At 36.3% G+C, this 16,088-nt stretch overlaps 2 protein-coding genes across 6 annotated transcripts in view; one reads left to right on the plus strand and one right to left on the minus strand.

Annotated features, from left to right (window-relative positions):
* Positions 1-176, minus strand: part of pde5aa (phosphodiesterase 5A, cGMP-specific, a) — a 17,932-nt gene extending 17,756 nt beyond the window's left edge. For all 3 annotated transcript variants that reach the window (XR_007185859.1, XM_048197363.1, XM_048197360.1), the window contains exon 1: positions 48-176. The gene's annotated coding sequence lies outside the window, so the exon portion shown is untranslated. The remainder of the gene's footprint in view (positions 1-47) is intronic.
* Positions 1-16,088, plus strand: part of ppp2r2ca (protein phosphatase 2, regulatory subunit B, gamma a) — a 21,995-nt gene that overhangs the window by 1,643 nt on the left and 4,264 nt on the right. The window contains exons 2-10 of one of the 3 annotated variants that reach the window (XM_048197365.1): positions 908-1,127; positions 3,268-3,365; positions 4,068-4,242; positions 4,601-4,713; positions 5,422-5,599; positions 8,278-8,442; positions 9,407-9,576; positions 10,864-10,955; positions 11,186-12,621. In XM_048197365.1, the coding sequence (XP_048053322.1) occupies positions 1,064-1,127; positions 3,268-3,365; positions 4,068-4,242; positions 4,601-4,713; positions 5,422-5,599; positions 8,278-8,442; positions 9,407-9,576; positions 10,864-10,955; positions 11,186-11,477 (1,347 nt within the window). In that variant the 5' untranslated portion in view covers positions 908-1,063 and the 3' untranslated portion in view covers positions 11,478-12,621. Of the gene's footprint in view, positions 1-235; positions 1,128-3,267; positions 3,366-4,067; positions 4,243-4,600; positions 4,714-5,421; positions 5,600-8,277; positions 8,443-9,406; positions 9,577-10,863; positions 10,956-11,185; positions 12,622-16,088 lie in introns of those variants that run through there. The other 2 variants (XM_048197364.1, XM_048197366.1) reach the window with 2 other exon arrangements.

The raw sequence follows: 16,088 nt of genomic DNA on the forward strand, positions 1-16,088 counted from the left end.
TTTCTTCAAACCTCTTTTCACATTCATGTACATCTATTTTCTCTTACCTCCAAAGCGTATATTTGTCCTTCCATTATTTGCTTTCTTTTATCTACATTTCCTCTTCCATCCTTTCCATTTCAGATGTCATCTTGCCCCATTTCCCATCAGTCTCGTCGAGGCACACTTCTCACTCCAGTGAATATCTCTGACTCCACCGCATCCCAGATCCTCTTGCCTGTCTTCCCTTGCTTCTCTCTGATTTCCTCATCTACTCTCCTCTCCAAGCTCATTCCTCTTGTCACCTGCAGTGGGAGGAGCAGCTGGGGATAGCTGAGCTCTGATTGGCCGAGCAGGGAGGAGGCTTCTGTGACATCGTGATGCTGTGCAGATGCTCAGCAGCAGTGGTAGTCGAGAAAGACAGGCTGGCGGTATCCTCTCTCTCTCTCCCTATTTCTCTCCCTCCCCCCTCTTTTTCATCTTTCCTTTCCCTTCACGCACAAGCACGCATACACACACGCGCACTCCGTCACACTGCAGCAGAAGGGAGAGGACACACCGTGAAGCTGTGAGGTAGGACCAGGCCTATCCTCTTCCTACTCATCCCTCCTGTGAAAGACAACCTGTCTCTCTCTCCTCCGCTATCCTCTTCTCTCCTTCGAGGACCACCGCACACAGGGAGCGCCTGGAAAAGGACTTACCGCAGCACGACGGATCTACGGATCACACACCTACATCCTCTTTTTTTTTTTCTTTTTTTTTTCCTCTGCGTTTCTTGTTGCCAGGCAGTGTTGGCTGAGCGTCAGGACGTTCGCTCAAGCATGTGTGCGTATGACAAGGTGCTTTTCTCCAGCTGACTGAACGTTTTTTCCTCCCTTTTCCCTGTCTGTACGTGGCATCCTTCGCACCTTCATCGTTTGCCGCTCAGCTTCCTCCTCACAAAGGCGGACCGTATCCCAGGATGCCGTGCGGCAGGCCACTCTGCTAGGCCGCAGCAGCATGGGCAAAGCACCGGGGGGGTGGGACAGCACGGATTGGACGGCTCTGCTCCGGACGGGCGCGCTTACGCACTCAGCCGCTTCCGATGGGTGAGGACGGTGAGAGCCCCAAAATCAATCACAGCTTCCTCCGAGACTATGTCACAGAAGGTATGTGCACACACCTGCATGAACACTCCCTCTTCACACACACACACGTACTCAACTGTAATTTGATCCTGGTCACCTTTCTGAAGTCCTGAATATAACCTTGATCTCAGCAGCTGTGCGGTAAAGTCTTCTAATTCAGCTGACTCATCAGACTTTGGTCACCTGGTCCCACCACACACACCTGTTATTGGGTTACAGCATGCATTAGTGAGTGTTTTCATTCAATTATTGGGTGCTGTAAGCCATCCAGAATAATGCATGTGCAAACAGAACCAAGATAGTCTTGCATTTTAAATCATATTCTTTTGATTTTGAAGGGAATCACTGAGTATTTTAATTTTCCCATTCAAGCACTTGCACGTTAGTCATTTGTTTCTTTTGCAGGCCTTGCCATAATCATGTTACAGAACAAAACGTTTCATCAAGAGCAGGCCGGGCTGTTTTTATTTAGCGTCATCATCATTATACTGGCAGGAGTAGGAGCATGCCGTTTATCAACTATTAGGGTGCACAATGTGAAGCCATATGCGCAGATGAGGCTCTTGACTAAAAGTGTTTGCGTCGACAAAACCACAGTTGTGCTGTGCTAGCACATACCCATGAACTTGTATTACTTTAGGTAATTTGTACCGTAGAATATCTTTTGGCTGGGATTCGTGCAAGAGTGTTATGTAAAAGTATTAGCATTTAGCTCCAGGTGTGCAGTTATTCTTCACCCATCTGTTCCAATTCTGTGAAAATTTGTATATATTTTCTATGAGAATAGAAATACTGTGCTGCCACCTGCAGTTGTTCACATCCCCAAAATCTACAAACATTCTTTTACAGAAAGTAAAATGTATTTTACTTTTTGATTTAATTTTTTTTTTATTTTATTTTCAGAGAATAACAAGAATAGTTGTAAAAATGAAAATTTAATTCCAAGTATTTATTAATAATTATTATAAAAATAATATAATCTGATAATAATTAATATTATCACACACACACACACATATATGTATACTGTATATATTAGTGCTGTCAAATGATTAATCATGATTAATCACATCCAAAATAAAAGTTTGTTTACATAATATGTGTGTGTACTGTGTATATTTATGTATGTAGCATATATTAATACGCCCACATACATGTATTTACTTAAGAAATATTTACATGTATACATGTATATTTATATAAAATTTATTATGTATAAATATAAATATTTTATGTATAATTTTAATATATTTTTATTAAATATATGCATGCATGTGTGCATATATATATATATTTGTATATATTTTCTATGAGAATAGAAATACTGTGCTGCCACCTACTTTTAGTCAAGAGCCTCATCTGCGCATATGGCTTCACATTGTGCACCCTAATATATATATATATATATATATATATATATATATATATATAATATACACAGTACACACACACATATATTATGTAAACAAACTTTTATTTTGGATGCAATTAATCGTTTGACGGTTCTAATATATATATATATATATATACATAGTCAAACCAAAAATTATTCAGACATTTTTGATATATTTTTACTAGTGGGTGCAGGGCACTATAGTTCATTTATGTAAGTGAGGATAGCAAACCTGTGACATATTATACCCAAAAATTCTTTATACAGTGGACTACCAGTAAAATTGATAAAAATTTGGAACCAAAAATTATTCAGACACTTTGACCTGACCATGTTTTGCTTAAGTGTTATCTGATATAATTAAAATGATTTTTTTCTGACACAGTTTAACTCTGAGATCTTGTCATATTTTATTACCTTTTTTTTTTTTTAAATATAGTGAATGAACTGTATTAATGAATGAAATGTTCAAGGTATATATATATATATATATATATATATAGAGAGAGAGAGAAAAAAAAATATATATATATATATATATATATATATATTTTCTATATATATATATATATATATATACCTTGAACATTTCATTCATTAATACAGTTCATTCACTATATTTAAAAAAAAAAAAAGGTATATATATATATATATATATATATATATATATATATATATATATATTTTTTTTTTTTTTTTTTTTTTTCCCTCGTTATTATTTTCATTGATAAATGATAAATTAACACAATCTACTTTCTTTCTTTGTAGCTGATGTCATATCTACTGTGGAGTTTAACCAGACGGGGGATCTGCTGGCCACAGGGGATAAGGGGGGAAGAGTGGTCATCTTCCAGAGAGAGACAGAGGTAGGTCAAACTGTGAGCAAAGCACTGCAGTGTGTGAATGATAAATTGGGGATTAAAGCAGTGTTTTTTTAAGCAGCAGGGTGAATTAGATGAGAGAGGGGAAGATCAAAGGTCATATTGATTTAAAAAATACTAAACCAAAAATACTGGATATGTTAGCTTTTACACACATTTTGTAGCGCTATAACATAGGACACTAAATATGCTTGAGGTGATTTTAATTTCCATTGCCCAAAGAGCTTTATCACATAATTAAAATAGATCAGGTTCATAAAGACAAACCATCAGATATCGACTGTGATATTGAGCTGTCTGGTACACAGATCACAGTTAGAGACATTTTCCATGTGTTAACCTGATTTTAAACTAGATGCTGATCAAAACACATTGTTATTATGAGACATATATGGAAACCCATTTTCACCCATTTAAAGATCAGACCTCTGTTTATGTGATCTTTTAGACGACATTTACAACAAGCAAAACTGTAAGAAGAATTTCCTGCATTTCTAAGTCAACATTTTCATCTCTTACATCTTTATACAGAGAGACCTCATATTTATATATCATATATATTGCATAAACTGTTAAAATAATGTACATCTGTGAATTATACTTTTGAGAATTCAAACATTTTGTCTGTTATTTATGTTCATAAGCATATACGTTGTATATCTATTTGGGTCTTTTTTCTTAATGCAGTCTAAAGGTGAATCTGAAGAGCTGGGAGAATCGGGTGAGTATAATGTCTACAGTACGTTCCAGAGTCACGAACCGGACTTTGACTACCTGAAGAGTTTGGAAATTGAGGAGAAGATCAATAAGATCCGCTGGCTGCCACAGCAAAATGCTGCCCACTTTCTCCTCTCTACCAACGGTAATCACACCTCTTCCTGTCTATCACGGTTTAAACTTGTCTAATCCTCCTAATTAGAAAATGAACCATTCATTTTAAAGGGAAATCATTTTAGGCCTTATATTAAATGTCATGTCTGTTCAGTGCAAGAAATCAATACCAGATATTAGACTGGAATAGCTGGGTTGCATTACACATTTCTATAAGAGTATGACAAATAAGACATTATTAATAGTATAATAAACATGAACAATGACTTTCAAGGCCTTTTGCATTAAAATGCCTTGCGAAACCACAGAAATATGTATTAATGTTGGGATATAGAAAGTCTTAGTTATAAAAATGAATGGCTGATAATTTCTCAGGTATGTTCCAACAGATAAAACGATAAAGCTATGGAAGGTGAGCGAGAGAGACAAGCGGCCAGAGGGCTACAATCTGAAGGACGAAGAAGGGCGAATAAAGGATATCTCCACAGTGACCTCATTACGGGTATTTTCACAGCTGGCATATTAGATCAATCCACTGGAGAGAACTGGTTTGATTTAGCATTTGTTATTGTCACTGATACACAGCTCTCTGGAATATGTTTCTGTTCTGACTGGTCGATCGATGCATCCTGGGATGAAATATTTTTGTATAATGACTTCTAAATTGTATAATTGACCATTGTCATTATCAACAAATTTCCTGCACAGTAGCTGTGCTAGTTTCTCATATTACTCTTTTTCTTTTCGCATGATGATAATGACAACTCAAATCAATATTTCATGTCTAGTTTTTTATTCATTTGGTAAGTAGTGGTGTAATAAACCAGATAAGTTACAGTCAGCAGTTATGATCACAAAATATAATCCCTTTAGGGTGATACAAGACGTGATCAGGGTCCCAATCACCCTGTGATAATGACTGACTGACTGTATATGAACCCTTACTTGATAACATTTAACAATCATTACATTAAATAACATTCATTAGTTAATATAATACATTCAAACAGATAGATACAATTTTGCATATTAATTTTAATTCATTTTCAAACAATTAAATATGTACAATTATATTCGTATTTGAATGTACATGAAATTTTGATCCTGTATAATGTTTATTAATGACTTATGAGCTGTCATGTTATATAAGTTACACAGCATTGCCCTTATTTCAAGTGTAGCTCTGATGCTAAAATCAATTTCCTTCAAGGTGCCGGTACTGAAGCCCACTGACCTGATGGTTGAAGTGCGGCCAAGGAGAATCTTTGCTAATGGCCACACCTACCACGTCAACTCCATCTCGGTCAATAGCGATGGCGAGACATATCTGTCTGCTGATGATCTCAGGATCAACATGTGGCATCTGGACATCACAGACCGAAGCTTCAGTATCCTTCATGTCTATCCTCCTATCTATTCGCACACAAAATGGCCTTATATATAAAGCCGAATAATTGGGACAGAGGCATAAAGGTTGCATCAGTTGGGTGAATATGGTGCAGAAATTGTTTCTGAACTAGATTGCTTTCATTTCTTTGTGTTCTTCTGACTGTACTGAAGGCAGAGGGTTTTGTGTTCCAGATTGCGTAGCTGCTCTTCTTTTGAGCAGGGCTCTGACCTAGAAATAAAATATCTATGGAAACATTTAAATAATTCACCAAGGAAACACTCTCCTCTAAAACACATAATAGCTGCCTTCAGGAAAATTGTAGGTTGTGTGTTTGTGCTTGCATGTGATGCGTAGTGCTTACTGAGTAGATGTGTGGATGTACATGTATGTGTGTGTGCGAGTGCTCAGAATAATAATCATACAACCGTAGAGCTTTACAAAATTCAGGGAGCTGATGATACATAGTTTATAAGCTTCCACTGTCAGTGTGCTTTCAGTTTTAGACCTTATTTGATCTCTCTATCTACATGAAGATTTGTAAATTATTTGTAGGTTCAAACCTACAAAAATTAGTTGTAGGTTCAAACCTTGCCAGGTGTGATCCAAAGAGTTCACCTAAAAATGAAAATTCGGTCATCATTTACTCGCCCTCAAGTTGTTCCAAACCTGTATTAATCTCTTTCTTGTGCTGAACACAAAGATATTTGAAGAATGTTGGTAACCAGACAGTTTCTGGTCCCCATTGACTTCCGTAGTATTTTTTTTCTGTACAATGAAAATCAATGGGGACCAGCAACTATTTGTTACCAACATTCTTAAAAATATCTTCCTTTAGTTAAAGTTCCTTATGTTAAACAGAAGAAAGAACTTTATGCAGGTTTTAGACTTGAGGTTGAGTAAATGATGACAGAATTTTCATTTTCGTGTGAACTAAACCTTTCCAAACCCAAATGTCCTTCCTTTTTCTGTGGAACCCAGATTTTTTTTTTTTTTTTTTTGTGCAGTTACAATGAATAGAGACTAGAGCTTTCAAGGCAAAGGGGAATTAAATCACCATAAAAATATCATAAAAGTGGTTAATATGACTCACGCACTCAGTCATGCAATAGCTTTGTGTCAGAAGCAAACCAAAATATTTTTAAGAGGACCTATTATTACCTTTTTTACATTTTCAACATTCTTTAGTGTGTAATGTTGCTGTCTGAGCATGAAAAAGGTCTGCAAAGTTACAAAATCCACTCCAAAGCAAGTTATTGTTTCTGAACTCCATGAAACGCCTCGTTTGTAGTTTGAATTTTCTTCCACAAATGTACATGCCACAATAACCCTCATTTAAATAATTCCCACCCAAGGCATATGCAAAAAAAGGATCGATGGCCTAATTGACTTTCTGTCAGTGCATTGGAGCTTCTGTCACCAAGACAAATTCCTTGTGTGTAATCATACTTGGCAATAAATCACATTCTGATTCTGATTCTGAAAACTGATAACTAAGTGGTAAACTTTGACAAAATGTTATTTTAAAGGTGCCATCAAACATTTTTTTACAAGATGTAATATAAGTCTAAGGTGTCCCCTGAATGTGTCTGTGAAGTTTCAGCTCAAAATACCCCATAGATTTTTTTTAATTAATTTTTTTAACTGCCTATTTTGAGGCATCATTAACTATGCACCGATTCAGGGGCTGCTGGCCATTTAAATCTCATGCTCCCTGCCCATACAGTGCATTTACAAAGTTCACACAGCTAATATAACCCTCAAATGGATCTTTACAAGATGTTCGTCATGTATGCTGCATGCATGCTTCGGGTCATGTGAGTATAGTATTTATTTGGGTGTTTATATTTGATTCTGAACGAGTTTGATAGTACTCCATGGCTAAAGCTAACATTACACACTGTTGGAGAGATTTATAAAGAATGAAGTTGTGTTTATGAATTATACAGACTGCAAGTGTTTAAAATGAAAATAGCGATGGCTCTTGTCTCTGTGAATACAGTAAGAAACGATGGTAACTTTAACCACATTTAACAGTACATTAGCAACATGCTAACGAAACATTTAGAAAGACAATTTACAAATATCACTAAAAATATCATGATATCATGGATCATGTCAGTTATTATTGCTCCATCTGCCATTTTTTCACTGTTGTTATTACTTGCTTACCTAGTCTGATGATTCAGCTGTGCACAGATCCAGACATTACGGGCTGTTGGGAACATGGGCTGGCATATGCAAATATTGGGGGCGTACACCCCGACTGTTACGTAACAGTCGGTATTATGTTGAGATTCGCCTGTTCTTCGGAGGTCTTTTAAACAAATGAGATTTATATAAGAAGGAGGAAACAATGGAGTTTGAAACTCAATGTATGTCTTTTCCATGTACTGAACTCTTGTTATTCAACTATGCCAAGGTAAATTCAATTTTTGAATCTAGGGCACCTTTAAATGTTAAAAGACGTTATAGTATATCTTTTCGGAAGGAGGGGCTTTACAGAGCGTTACTGACAGATTGGGAAGCGAGTAGACCCCAATCTGACTAAAAGGGCATTATTCACTGAACATTTTTACATCTGCGTTCATGAGAGTTTATGAAAGAATTAGGTGTCTCAAACATTGAAGATTAGCTTTCAGAAATGTAAATGAGAAAAACTCCTTGACCCTTTCTCAGACATTGTGGACATTAAGCCTGCCAATATGGAGGACCTGACGGAGGTGATAACAGCTGCAGAGTTCCACCCACATCACTGCCACCTGTTTGTATACAGCAGCAGTAAAGGCACACTGCGCCTCTGTGACATGAGAGAGTCGGCCCTCTGTGACAAGCACTCCAAAAGTAAGTATACACTTCATAAGCACAAGGACTGCATCACTTCTTTTTTAAAAAATACTTTTATTCAGCAAGGACAAATTAAACTGATTAAAAGTTACAATAAAAACATATAAGACACAGAAGATAGAATCTTGAATAAAAAATGTATCATGTTTTCCACAAAAATATTAAGTGGCTTTTTGCTACATTAGTAATAGTAAGACATGTTTCTGTAACAGCAAATCAGCATATTAGAATGATTTCTGAAGGATCACGTGACACTGAAGACTGGAGTAATGATGCCGAAAATACAGCTTTCCTGTCACAGGATTAAAGTACATTTTAAAATACATTAAAATAGAAAACAATTATTTGAAATTGTAATACTATTTCACAATATTACTGTTTTTGATCTACTGTTTTGATTTATTTTTTTTTTTAATCTTACCAATCCTAAACTTTTGAACGGTAGTATATTCCTCTAGATTGCTTTGCACATTTTTACAGTCAACATGAAATCTAAATGTACCCTTAATTTTTTTTTATTTAATTCATAGACTTTATGCCTATTTGAAATCTTCAATTTGAGGAATTCTTTACTAAGCCAGAAGTAAAGCTGCAGTAGCTTAGTTAAAAGAAACAGCGGGACACAGTGAAAACAATTAAGAAGAACAGCTGTGCTAGCTGGTAGGGGATTTAGCACTGTAGCTGATGTAGTGAGATTTACACTTATTGCTGCATTAAAAGACAAGCAGACCACAGTGTTAAATATGTTTCATTGCCGTCATTAACTGTAAAACCTTTGAAACCATTCCCTAGCAGACTCTGATGAAATGAAAATGCCTGATGATTGACAGTTAGAGTGTAAAAAATTAAGCAAAACAGTATGGAGGTTCATCATGCTGATAAAAGCTGCCCCACTCTAATTAGTAGTGAATTAGTAGTGAATCTTAACTCAGTTTGAATCTGTATGTTTTCTCTTCCTCAGTCTTTGAGGAGCCAGAAGATCCAGGCAATCGATCTTTCTTCTCTGAGATCATCTCTTCAGTTTCTGATGTCAAGTTCAGCCATAGTGGACGTTATCTGCTCACCAGAGACTACTTGACTGTCAAAGTATGGGACCTCAACATGGAGAAGGGCCCAGTGGAGACCTACCAAGTGGGTATCATGCAGGTCTTGGTACACAGTACTATAAACACATATGCTAGGATAGGCTAAACTATTTCTAGCTGATGAGGATTTTTTTCATGTGAAAATAAGAACTTTTTAGACTTGGATACTCTTATTCGTTCAAGTGAATCCTAAATGGTCCTCTCCCATGAGGTGTTGGAAAGTCCAGTGTTATTTTAGTTTAATTTATATACTATTTTAGTATTTATTAGTATAATTTGTTTGATTTTTATACATTTTGTTATGTGCTTTTGTAATTTTTACCTTTATTTTTATTTCAGTTTAAGTTTTAGTAATTTTCATTTAAGTTTTCAATGTTATATTTTTATTTGATTTGATTTCTGCTTTGTTTCAAGTAACAATACTTATTTTTAAAAGTTTTAGTTTTAATAACATTGATCAAACTGATTCAGCTTAGACGATTCATGTAAATGAACAGATTCAATAAACAATCCACAGATTTGAGTCCCTGTTTTATTCTTTATTTCTTCTATATTTGAAGAGTTCAGATGCAAAATCCGCTAAACGCCACCTCCGTCAAAAATGAGATTCATCAAATACTTGAGCTTCAAATCCCAGCGTCTGCCCATTCAGAAATACCAGTTCGTTGGCAGAAACTGCTAAATGCCACTTCTCTTTGTCAGCAAACCAGAACCAACTGGAAGATGTGAATCGAATCATAAGATTTCAAGATGAATGACGGTGTGCGTATGAGCCGGCTTTCAATTGCCAAGCTGCAAGATTTTATCATGTTTAGTCCATCGTTAGAGTGGCAATGACAGGATTTCGTGAGTAGAAAGTAAACACAACAGTGTTCCTTTTGCTGCTGTAAAACTGACAGAAACTGACGTTTTACTATGTCTTGTTGTCCAAAGAGAGAGAGAAAAAAGCACACATGGTTTTAGCTGGTTTTGCAGCAAAGGCCAGTCAAATATGTTGACTACTAAAGTGACATTTTTTTAAAATAATGCATTGTAATAACTGACTAATAACCTTTTCATTGCCATTAAAGTGAAATTACTGAATCTAAACAAGGGAGCCTGATAAAAAAATGCTCATTTAAAAGAAAACATTTCAGACGGACTTAGAGGTTTTTGCATCTGAACTCTTCATTTATAGCAAAATATCTAGTCAAATTCTGCTATTCATCACTGTTTTAACTGTTATATAAAATAGGGTGCGTTCTAGTTTTTAGTTGTATGGATTTAGTATAAATGTATGTGTTCAAAGTTTAGAATGACTATAAATGTATGTAAACTTTTCTTCTGTGTCAAGGTTCATGAGTACCTAAGAAGTAAACTCTGCTCTTTGTATGAAAATGACTGCATCTTTGACAAGTTTGAGTGCGTCTGGAACAGCACAGACAGGTAAACATTTCTGAGGCTTTGAATGATCCTATCTTATGCAATATAGGTATATTTCCTCTTTTATACTCATACCCTCTTTCTCTTCCTTCCTACTTTCTCTCTCGTGTATCCATTACGGTCTTTATCCTATTGATTTGCTCATTTGTTTCTCTTGTTTTTTTTTACTCCACACACCCATTCTGTTTTTAACCCATCATGCTTTGCTGTTTCTCACCGTACCCCCCTCCAAGTGTAATCATGACAGGAGCGTATAACAGTTTTTTCCGGATGTTTGATCGCGAGACCGGTCGCGGTGTAACCCTTGAGGCATGGCGTGAGAGCAGTAAACCGCGGGCCGTGCTGCGGACTCGCCGCGTTTACACCGGGGGCCGCCGTCGAAGGGGCGACGTGGGCGTGGACAGTCTGGACTTCACAAAAAAGATTCTGCACATGGCTTGGCACCCAGCTGAAAACATCATCGCCATAGCAGCCACTAACAACCTCTATATCTTTCAGGACAGGGTCAACCCAGAAAACCAGTGACAAGAGATGTTTAGGGGGTTGCAGTAATGCTCTTCACAGGGCCACACGCATTCAAATCATGCGCACATATCAAATTCATCCTTTAAAACACACACATTATTGGTCCTGTGGAGATGGACATAATTGCCAGACCCTGAAAGTACACAGATGGACTTTGCAGTTAAGCCGTTCCAGGAGAGCAGTTATGTATAGCCGATGACTTTATCTGATAACTATTTGGTTAATTACACCGCCAGGAATGTTGCCAATGAGCTACGACACGTGGAATTTTACGATTGGCATCACGGTCAGCCAATCCTGAAATCCTTTGATATGTGATGGATGGTGTTGACAGCCAATCCCTGACTGCGCTGATCGTGATTGACGGCTGATTTGGATAAGGGGTGGTGCCTTTGGGCTGAAGACTAGGAATGAGACCGCTCCACTCCTCTGTGCCAGGTTGCCATGGACACCAGTTGTCATGGTAACAAGAGTGCTCTGAGCAGTCTTCCTATCACGTGCTTCCCAAAAAAACCTATCCCACAATGCATCTGCTATAAGAGCCCTCATTTTACTTCGCATCGAATTGACCATTTGTGGAAACATGGATGCCTATGACCGAATCACTATATCTCACACCTGGAGGAGGTTTAAATTCTAATACTTGTCTCAAACGGAAGGATTGCTTCACTACTTCATCAGAACACTGTCTTAACCGGTTTACACCTCATAATGGGTTACATTTACACCTGTATGGTAAGAAAGTGAAAGGTATTGGTCAATCTCAAAAAAATACTCAATCTCCTCACACTGTTAGCACGCTTTCAGAAAGGCCTCCTGCAGCGCTGTGCACGGTAACTTACACGTGTTAGGGTCAAACTCCAGCTCTGGTCTCTCACAGTAAAGCACTGCCTTTGTATTTATGATTGTAGCTACTTTATGGATCCCTCAAAAAGGAAATTGAAACAATCATGTGGGAAAAATAAATGACAAATTTAGTGACACAGGCTATAAAACAATGCAGACATATACCGTTCAGAAGTTTTAGATCAGTAAGATTTTTTTTAATGTTTTTAAAAGTAGTCTCTTCACCAAGGCTGGATTTATTTGATCCAAAATACAGCAAAAACAGTAACATTGTGAAATATCTTTACAAATTCAAATAACTGTTCTCTATTTGAATATAATTTAAAATGCAATTTATTCCTGTTTTGAATTTTAAGCATCATTACTCCAGTCTTCAGTGTCACATGATCCTTCAGAAATCATTCTAATATGCTGATTTGGTCCTCAAGAAACATTTATTATTATTATCGATGCTGAAAACAGCTGTGTACAATCAGGATTCTTTGATGAATGGAAAGTTCAAAAGAACAGCATTTATCAGAAATCGAAAGCTTTTGTAACATTATAAATGTCTATACCAGTGGTTCCCAACCACATTCCTGGAGGCCCACCAACACTGCACATTTTGCATGTCTCCTCAATCAAACACACCTGATCAGCTCATTAGTAGTGTCTCAGAGATCTAAAATGGGTGTGTCAGACAAAGGAGACATGCAAAATGTGCAGTGTTGGTGGGCCTCCAGGAATGTGGGTGGGAACCACTGGTCTATACTGTTACTTTTGAACATTTTAATGCATCCTTGCTGAATAAAAGTATTAACTTCTTTCTTTGAAGAAAAAAAAAATCTTACTGACCCTAGACTTTTGAACGGTAGTGTATAATGTTACAAAAGCTTTCCGTTTCAGATAAATGCTGTTATTTCGAACTTTCTATTCTATAATGATGCTGGAAATTCAGCTTTGCCAACACAGGATAAAATTGCATTTTAAAATATATTTAAATAGATTCAAATATATTATTTTAAAATGTAAAAATATTTCACAATATTACTGTTTTTGCTGTTTTTTGGATCAAATAGCCGTAGTGAGCAGAAGAGACTAAAGATATAAAACTTTTCAATGGTAGTGTATATGGAAAATCATGGAATATTCTGGCATCAAAACAACATAAAGCTTTACAACAAACAATAATTCTGACATCCCTCAGTTTGTTTAATAAAAAATTAAGTAATGTACTTGCAGTGGAAGTCTGTAGGGCATTTCAAAGTGGAATTTTCAGCTTCTAATTTTGTTGAAGTGCTTATATGGGTGATTCTCAAATCTTTGTGAACTAATTGTCCATGAAGAACCCATGATTTTTTTCCAGTTAATTTACTGGATAAGGATTTTTAAAAATATTTTTTTACAATTTATACCCGATTAAAATATTTTAGAACTTGTGTATATGCATTACAGTGAGTTTTAAGACTTGTGAAATTTACATGACTTCAGGTCTAGAAATCACACTTTTAAAATTAGGCCTCATATATCCAGGTTTTCCAAGATTGTGGCTCTTTAAAGAAAAGAAAAAACAAACAATTGAATTAAAATTAGAAATATCTTGATTTTTTGTATATGGGGGAAATGGAAAAGAGTCGGGGATACCTGCAGGTCTTAATGTGGGTGCCAAAAGGCACACAATGCTACAACAGAAGCTAAACCCTAACCCCACCCCACACCCTAAAAGGCAGCTTTCACAAACAATTATAAAGACCTTTCAGCCCGCCCATTACTCTTACCTGCAGATACCCATACTTGTGAAAAAATGTTCTTTGTTAAACTCTTCTTCACACAAGAAAAAGAAAACTGTTCTTTAAGAACTGTGCACTGAAAGGTTCTTTGAGGAACCCAAATCTTCTATAGCATTGCTGTGAAATCCCCTTTTGGAACCTTTATTTTTTAAAGGGACAGTTCACCCAAAAATGAAAAATTTGTCATCACTTACTCACCCTCATTTTGTTCCAAACTGGTATGAGTTTCTTTCTTCTGTTGAACACAAAAGAAGATATTTTGAAGAATGTTGGTAATCAAACAGTTGAATCAAGCCATTGACTTCCATAGTAAAAAAAAACAATGGATAATATGGATGGCTGTTTAATTGGCATTCTTCAAAATATCTTCTTTGTGTTCAACATAAGAAAGAAACTTGTACAGTTTTGGAAGAACATGAGAATGAGAAACGTTTCATTTTTGGGTGAACTGTTCCTTTAAGAACAAACTTTTGGTTATGCATTACCAATGTAATTCCTGTCCCTTTTTGTTGTCCTTGCAAAAGTTACCAGGTTTACCAGCTTTATGTGGTTATGAGAGACCAGGACTTGAAAAATATGATGTATAATTGCGCAGACAAGGTTAATAACTAATTTGATCAGATTTATTAGTTTCCTTTTAACATGTATAATGTTGTTTTATGGCTATACTTTCAAAACTTTGAATTTCAATTTTCAAATTTCAATTGCATTCACTCTCCCTAGACTTCCATTGTAAGTGCATCAACATAGTTGAGGATGTGTCAAAATTATGTTTTGTGGTAATCAACAACATGCCAAATAGCTTAACTTTTATTGAATCTGGAACATTCCAGTATGTACCAGCTAGTAAGTGGATAAATCATTTCTAAATGTTAATCTCAGCACACTGTGTTTTCGGTGACCACACAGGTGTACATGTGAGAAAGAACACAGCGAGTTATCTTTCGTTTAAGGTGCCATTCACCTTATGGGTGACTATTTGTTTGGTGTAGATGTAATGAATTGTTGGGTTGTCTGTGTAGACTATGACACGGAGGTCAGTGATTGTTTTTGCTATATGAAAAAGGCTGAATGAATGTAACTGTCAAACATGTGCTTTTAATGAATCCATTTTTAAAGTGTTATGATGTTAACGGGGTGCTCTCAAACTGACGAGCGAGCTTGCTTGCTTGCTTTCTCATTTTCCTTAACTTCGCCCCTTTTCTGTCTTTTCCGGTGTTCACGTGTTTCCCTTTCCCATTTTTGTAGTACTCTTTGCTCTACATATACTGAGGCTGTGCCTCTTACAATCAGTCTCTTTACTCTTATTTTTACATTTGTAGTTCATTCACATCATTTTTGTACCCTGAGACGATGCTTCTCCGCTCTTTTTCACTCTGTTCCTCTCTTTCTCTCTCTCACTCTTTCGTTCTCTTACATCCTGTTACCATGGCGATAGGCCTTCTGCCATTATGAATTCTCTCATGCTTTCCTCTCAGACATGCAGTGAAACACACACACTCACATTCACAATGCAACCAGGGAATAATGGCTTGAGTTTTTCAGGGCACACACACACTCGTTCTCACACATACACAAATAGGCCTATACATGCAAGCATACACACAAAAACGCATGTTTATCATTATCCAGTGTTACTAATGTGTATATCTATGATGCCTAAACATATTCTATTGACACTTAATGGAAAAATAAAAGAGGCAAATGGAGGAATGTGATTAAATTAATATGATCTCAGTATAACCACTTAGATTATATTGTTTTTTGTCATCGTGCTGTTTCTCAGTCTCTCTGTCTGCTTCTGTTTATTTAACACACACACACAAATCGGACATGCTTATAGTGATATTGATATTCTTTAATTCAATTTTACATTTTCACAAAAATAAAAGCATTATCACAGAGATATTGTAAACACGTTTTATATCTACTTGTCATAGGACATTTAAGGAAAACATTCCATTTAAAGGTGCCATCGAATGAAAAATTGAATTTA

Source organism: Megalobrama amblycephala, linkage group LG7 (genome assembly GCF_018812025.1).
Source record: "Megalobrama amblycephala isolate DHTTF-2021 linkage group LG7, ASM1881202v1, whole genome shotgun sequence".
In the NCBI taxonomy this organism is placed as follows: domain Eukaryota; kingdom Metazoa; phylum Chordata; class Actinopteri; order Cypriniformes; family Xenocyprididae; genus Megalobrama; species Megalobrama amblycephala.